General features: G+C 34.9%; 1 protein-coding gene across 1 annotated transcript; it reads right to left on the bottom strand.

The window, feature by feature from the left end:
- Positions 1-542: 542 nt before the first annotated feature.
- LOC131949327 (pre-mRNA 3' end processing protein WDR33) lies at positions 543-7,150 on the bottom strand. The gene is made up of 14 exons (XM_059311166.1): positions 6,760-7,150; positions 6,226-6,294; positions 6,023-6,127; positions 5,713-5,808; positions 5,344-5,495; positions 4,515-4,612; positions 3,702-3,828; positions 3,414-3,568; positions 3,128-3,317; positions 2,853-2,953; positions 2,621-2,695; positions 1,458-2,234; positions 1,307-1,354; positions 543-1,165 (listed from the first exon to the last, which is right to left on the bottom strand). The coding sequence occupies exons 1-14, from the start codon at positions 7,093-7,095 to the stop codon at positions 543-545; spliced, it is 2,952 nt and encodes a 983-aa protein (XP_059167149.1). The 5' UTR covers positions 7,096-7,150.
- Positions 7,151-7,872: the final 722 nt, after the last annotated feature.

The following is a 7,872-nucleotide window of genomic DNA, read 5'->3' as shown; positions in this document are numbered from 1 at the left end:
AAATAGCAGACTGAAATCTGTTGTTTATAAGTATAGTTTTTCTATTAGTACAAGTTTCAAGTCAAATCTAACCATGGCGCAGGGAGAGAATGAGCACCAGAAGGGTTCATTGTTTTCTTGCATTTAGGTTGATGTTTTTAATGACCAGCCAGTTTTAGCACTGGTTAAAAAGTAAGAGAAAGATACATACAAAAAAAAAACCTTCAACCATAAAAGAAATTTACAGCTTAGAACTAAATAGAACAGAGAATACTATATCAACCTGTCAAATTTTTTATACAATTAGAAGAGAAAAAAATAATTTAATGCCTACAAAAGTTGTACCACACAACACAGCAGTTTATTTGCCTCATTAATGATTGTATCATTTACTTTTTTCTAATTATTAGACCAATTAGATGCGAAGGGAAGGCAAATTAGAGAAATTAATGACTTGAAAAAAAACAAATGTGTCTTACACACAATCACTCTGAAAGTTGAATCTTTTTCTATCACTAATGAACAGAAAAACAAATGTTTTATAATGTAATGAACAGAATTATTTAATAGTTTCCCCTGTGACCACCCCTGTTTTTCTCTCCCCTTCCCCAACCACGTCCCCCTCCTCTGTAATTGCTGTGCCCCCTGTTCATTCTGTAATTAGCCCTGCCCCTCCCCCATGCTCCACCTCTGCCTCCTCTCCCTCTTGGACCTCCTGGTCCATCATCCCAAGCCCTCTTCCTCCCTCTGTTATCATGTTCAGTATAATCCTCACCATAATCTTCATCATACTCCGTGTCTCCCCCATCCCAAGCCCCCTCATCATAATCCTGCCAGTTATCTTTAGGCTTGTGACCTCCCCTCATCTGACTCGCCCCTGCTCTGTGGTCTACGTCCCTGTCATCTTGATCCCCATATTCATCCACACGCTTGTAATCCTTTCCATGATATCCATCACTACCTTGACCTGCGTGATATCCATCACTACCTTGACCCCTGCGGTCCATGTTTCTATTTGGTTCCCCCATACTTGCTAGTCTAGGGTCAGCTTTCATACGGACATCCCTGCCCATGTTTCCCTGTCTGTAGTCCTGGTCCTCCACACCCAGGGGCCCGGCAGGTCCATTGTACACACGAGGACGATAGTCTTGGTCCAAATCCATGTTAGATGGGCCGGCATTCACACCTAAAGTGGGACAAGTACATCATTACTATTACACAATTATTTTCAGTTGTTTAAAATGAAAATCACTTTAATCAATAACATGTGAAATCAACATAATGTTTTCATAATTCAGAGCTCAAACAAATAAAAGTTTAATTTTACCTTTTCCTGCCACTCTATCATCTCTGTCTATGTCCTGCTGGTTAGCTGCTAATAGAAACATGAGCACGATTGATTTCAATGCTTTAACACTGATACAAGTTACATACATACATTTCAGTCACTCAGTTGTTTTTTTTTAATTACAACTCACGTTTTTGGTGATTAGGTCCTGGTCCAAAATGTCCTCTTATATTCTGGCCATGAAACTGTGGCCCAGGTTGTCTGCCCATGTTGTGACCTTGCTGCTGGCCTTGAGGAGGCCCTTGAGGTCTCATCTGTCCATGCATCAGACCTTGGCCTTGAGACTGGCCCATTGAGCCATTGGGATTTTGATTGTGGCCCATTTGTTGGGAACCCATATTGTTTTGTGGCCTTGTATTGTTGGGCATAATGTTCATGCTGTTACCAACTAATTGTGAGTTCTGAGCATTTGAAGGCAGCTCAACTCCTACATTATTGTGCTGAATGTTCCCTGCACCGAGGACATTGTTGCCAGTGTTTCCAGGAATGAGCAACATTTGTCCACCCTGGGGGCCCATGATAGGCTGCCCAGGGGCAATAATCATTCTGGGCCCGCCTGGGCCCAACATCAATGGGCCACCCGGCATGAGCATGCGGCCCCCCTCACTGGCTGCCAACTGTTGACGGAGAGTGCCAGCAATAGCAGCCCCAAGCACCTGCTGGGCTAGCAGCAGGCTTGACTGTGAAGGTGGCATCAGCTGAGCTTTCAGCTGGTTCTGCTGCTGTTCCTTCTTCATCTGGTCCACGTCTATCTCCCCCGACCAGGCCTGCTCAAACATTCTGGGCACTGGCCTGGCATAAGGCACTTTTTTCTGAGCTGTTTTTTCCTCGGCCTTTAACAAAGCTGCATCCTCCTCCCAGTCAAGGCCAGGTATTGATGGAAGTTCATTTTCACTGGCTTTTTCATCTGATTGATAATTAAGGGATTCATATTTATATTATGGTATTGGGCAACTATAATTTGTTGTCAATTTCATTAATTTTAGAGCAGATTCATATTTTAATCGTTTAGTTAAAAGTTATTACAGCTGTTTTTACTACAAAAAAAATCAAAACATTTTTTAAAAATCATTGGACTCAAAAATTATTAAACGGAAAGAGATTAATAAAACTGTAAACCATAATTGATAAATAGAATTATGTGAATTTTTAATGAGTTATGGGTAAACCAAACACCACAGAGCTATGAATTATGTAAAATGGTATCTATAAAGTATTCTATAAAGTATTCTATAAAGTATTCTATAAAGTATTCTATAAAGTATTCTATAAGGTATTCTAAAGTACACTAACCAGCCAACTGTAAATGATCTGGCAATCCATGCTCCAAGCCCATGCCTGGAAGGTTTGGCACAGATGACTCTTGATCTAAGAGAAATATATTTGCATGAGAAGTTTTTATTTGAGTAGGTTATATTTCAATAAGGGCAATAAGTAGTTTAGGATTCATTGCAAGTTGACATACAATTTTTAAATATAGATTTGGATTAGGAAGTGACAAAAAGTAAAGCAAATTAAAGCTTACTATATTCCAACATGTCAAGCTCTGTCATACCAACTGGCAAGTTATTCAGATTGTACTTGTCTCTCATCTCATCACCAGGGCGATTTCTCGTCCAAAATTTTCTGGGGAAAAAAAACATTTTTTTAATTAATAAATCAAATGTAATTCAATCTTCATTTAATATTTACATCATATTTTAATTCATATTACAAATTATTACAAAATTTCGAAAATATTTTTATTAGGCATTGAAATCATGTTTAATGATCATACAGCGTATGTCACATAAAACTTACGTGGCATGGTCATTAGAACCTGAAGCAAGTATATGGCCAAGAGGATGCCATGCCACACTCCATACCATGCCTTCATGGGCTTCTTCCATCCCTCCCACCTCATGATCACAGCCAACCATCCAGAACATGAGAGCACCATCCGCACTGCCACTGACAAACAGACCTTCATGAATAGGATGCCAACCTATTGCTGCAAAAAGTTATGGCAAAATTTTGAAAGTATAATTTATATTGATATCTTTCAAAAATATTTTTAAATATGAACAAAATTTCCAATGAAAATTACCAGTTGCTTCTCTTTTATGTCCTTTAAAGGTCTGCAATTCTTCCTTCAAATTTCTTATGTCAAAGAGTTTGAGCAGGTGATCTCGTGAGGCTGTTAGCATCCAGTTACCATTCTGATGCCACTTCAGGTCCATTACTGTATGCTTATGTGCATGTCTGATAAAACAAACATATATAACCTAAGTGAAAATCTATTAAAATAAATATTCAAAAAAATATAACAAGATTTTTTGTGTCAGAAGTATTTGTGAAATGTGTACTTTAAGGAGAATAGAATTGATGTACTTACAGTGTAGATAAGCTGTTGCCTGTCCTAGGATCCCATAGCTTGACAGGCTGTTGGTTATCTTTACTTCCTGAAGCTAGCAGAGCCTTCTGTGGGTGCCAGTCTACACATCTGACATCAGCGCCATGACCTTTATAAGGTGAACATTCTTCTATAGCTATTCTAATACTTTTTTTTTCAAAGACAGTGCAAACAGCAACTGGCTTGTTCTTGTTTTAACACAAGTTTTCAATACTGATGATCATTATTTTAGATGAGTGAATGGGTAAGTTGTATTTTAAATTTTTTTATGGTGTATTCAGCAAAAATATTTATTGAGAATTTTGATCACATGCTTAAACTGTGCAAAATAAAAAGCAGAGAACAGCATCAAATGCTCTTATATCAATTCATTTTTAAAAAGCATGAAGGATGACTTGTGGTCTACTAATGTATGCATGTATGAGTATTATCATATTAATGCTTCTAAATTTATCCATAATATTTCTAGATGTTATGTAAGCTGTAGATCCCAAGGAATTGGTGTTCTTAGTTAAATAAGTCCCAAGGAATTGGTGTGTTCTTAGTTACATAAATACTCAAAAAAGCTGAAAATAAATTATGCACTAACTTTCGTTTTACTGACTGAGAACTACTACTTATATTTCTCCCCACAGTAAATATTTAAGTAATATTGAAAATATTTCTTTTCACTATCATTTTGTCAAAAGCCATAACATACACGGTTTTAGACAACAGATCATGGTGTTATTATTTTTTAGTCCAGTATGGCAGAGTAGTGATCACTAAAGTGTCACATGGGTCAAGAAATCATACCTCGGAGAATTCTTTCTTCATGACATCTCATAAAATCCCATATTCGAACAGTTCCATCGTCTGAGCAAGAGGCAAATTTAGTGTCCGAGGGACAAAAACTGGACAGGAAGAAATAGATAACAAACTCAATTTATTTAGTTCTGAAAAATAATTTATTGTAAATAAATAGCATACATCAAAAGTTATATCACAGAGCTGTCAACACTAAAATATTTAAAATAGAATATCACAGTGAAGTAAATCTAATCATTTGATCAGACAACAAAGTAAACAGTGAGAAATTGTGTTTAGTTCTTTAGGATAAGGTATTCCATGGTGTTTTTTGTTTAATTATATTTTTGTAGTAGTAAAGATTGTAAATTATATAAGTTTTTGTTTAGAAAAGTTCCACTGGTTTGTGTGTTTTGTGAAAGACATCTCAATGTTCAACCACACAGAAACAAACATCCACAGAAATCTCAGACTGCCTCTGCCTTTATGGCTTTGACAGTCTAAATTTATTTTTTGCATAAATCTATTAGCCACTGGATGATGAAATTAGGTTTGGAGGTGTCTGCCTTTATGGCTTCAACCTCTTATACTTTATTTAATCAAATTAAGAATTAATTAGCTAATTTATCAGGAAAATAGAGCTTTTGTTTTTTAGCTCAGATAGTTTAAAACCATTTTATTATAATTGTTGAGCCCAGAATTGTTCACGAATTTTGTATTTACTAAAAAAATGTACACTATTTTCAAGGTACACCTGGATGTCAACGACTAGAAATCAAGGTATACTCTCTTGGCATGAAACCAACAAGAAATGCAATAAATCTTGAGCCTTGCCCACCTTATTCCCCGAATGGGCTCCTTATGTGCCTGATACATCTTGACATTATTCATATTTGACTGCCAGTATTTGATATAGCCAGCGTGGTCTGCTGTAACCATCCATGCATCACTGTGACTCCATCGCATAGCTCTAACTGCTGTTTCATGAGCCTATTGAAGATCAAATATTGCTTTCATTTCATTTTTAATGCCGCAAATTGATAGGTGGCATTACTAAACATTTTAACTAGATAAAAAAAATTGTTTTAAATTAATTGGTTGAAACTAACATTTTATTAACATTAAACAAAGGAACTGTAACAAAAACAAAGTAGAAACTAGAAAATACTCACTTTAAAAAAAATAAATGGTTAAAATTAATACATACTTGTAAAATAGTCTCAAAGTTAAAAGTGAGGCCATTCCATAAAGTGAATTCTCCGCTGGAAGCTCCGGTAACTAATCTTCTTCCTTCAGGTGTCCACTGTAAAAAAAATTATTCTTATATGAGTTCATCTACTTAAAGAACAATCAAGCTTTAATATGGAAATTTATTTACAACATGCACATAAAATGCTCATAGTGGTGATACTTGGTAAATATTTATTCAGTTTTATTTTGAAAATTCAGCTACCATGCAAATTAAAATATTTAATGTAAAAAATAAAATAAATGAACATCAATACAGCCATACTTACAGTTAGACAAAAAATAGGACATCTAAATTTGTTGGTAGAAGTTCTCACAAATCTTGTAGTAACACAGTTCATAGGGTGCTCTATCAATGCAGGGGGTGGAACCAGCTTAAAACAAGTAGAAAGTTGATAGAACAAGATGAAACTATTACATGATTATCTATACATTTTGCCAGTCAACTTGACTATAGAAATTGTTAACTTACATCAGTCGCATATAAAGCATCAGGCTGTATTAGATGCTCGTCTCTTCTGTCCCTCTGCCATACTCTATTCTAAAGACACAAAAAAAAGTATCCACTTTTAAGTTGAACAAATATATATTTCATCCAACTCCAACAGAATTTTTTAAATAATCAGGATGAAACAATAGTTATAGTTATATAATATAAAAAAATCTTTAAATAACAGGTACTATAACTTTAAATTTATAAAGTACAGAACCAGCACATGAATGGTATGTTAAAATTGTAATATGTTCATACTAGAGAAATGGTCAGAAAACAGATGCCTTTTTGCAAGTCAGATCATAACCACGAACAGGTTAAGTGACAGCAGTTTCAGACAATATTCTTTTAGTTATCTTATTCTAAAAAAAAAATCTTTTAAATATGCAAACTTTCCAAAAAAAAACATAATGGAATTATAATAATAAAAAAAATAAACATTTTTATAAAACATTATTAATGGTAAAGTACCCAATAAGTGTACGTAGAACTACAGCACTGAAATTTGACTACCTGTAAGTATTTGAAAACTGACGGGTTATAATCAACAGTTTTTCTATGAATAGCTTTTCTCATTCGCTTTCCATCATACATAAGGGCTGATGCATCATCCTGGCCTTTGTTGGGTGGGAATCTTGGACGGAACTGATATGGGCGATGTAGTGCTTGTGATACTCCTGAGGCAAGTCCTGGCTTAACAGCATTATCTGTTTGTGGGGCCGTTGGTTGAAGTTGAGGAGTTTGTTGTGGGAATTTGTTCACAGGTTGAATGGTTTTATTATTCATGCCAGCAACATTTACAGTGTTTATACTGGTTTGAACCGGTAAAATAACAGATGATGCAGACATCCTTGTTGCACTTTTCTCAACCTTAATATATATGTTTCTTCATTTTAACTGTAGGATGGCTGTTGAACAAAATAGTATACAAGTATTAATATTCTATGGTTATCATACATTGGTAGTTAACTGTTGAAAGAATCAGTTAAAATACATTTTATTATAAGTGTTAGAGTATCAAACACAAAACAAAAAACAATTACCTTCAGGGTTACAATTAGCTTCCATTTTAGTATCAAAGAAACAAGTGTGTCGGTGTCAAGCCCTCCATAAATTCAAACTGAAAATACAAAAAACTTGTTTAATATTTTTATATTTATCTCAATTTGAGGTGACAGATGCTATAACCTGTAACCAAGTGTACATTATGTAGGCTACTGTAATGAAATACTCTTAATGATTATTAATATTGACTGCTATGTGTGAAAACAAAGATCGCATTAAAGTTTTAGGACGTTAATTTATTGAGATGAGTTCATCTAATCAGGAATAGAACCAGGCATGGTTACCAGCCCAACATTACATGCAAACTGTTAAATGCTAACAATGACAATGTGACAATCTAGGATCTGAAGCCAAATCCATCAAAATTCCTAGAATTCAAACGAGCCTCCACAAGATGTTTCAGACATGCAGAATTTAAGATAAGAGAAATTAGATCTTGTACTAAATTATCACTCCTTGCAAATTACCAGGTGCAAGGTAGTGATGATATATATAATCTTTAAAAAGTTTACAATCATAGCCAGAGATGCAAAGAATTTTTTTTAAAGAATTTGTAAAAAT

The sequence above is a fragment of the Physella acuta genome, unplaced genomic scaffold (genome assembly GCF_028476545.2).
Source record: "Physella acuta isolate Inbredline_101_S28 unplaced genomic scaffold, ASM2847654v3 ptg000689l, whole genome shotgun sequence".
NCBI lineage: Eukaryota > Metazoa > Mollusca > Gastropoda > Physidae > Physella > Physella acuta.
This window is presented reverse-complemented; position numbering and strand designations above follow the sequence as displayed.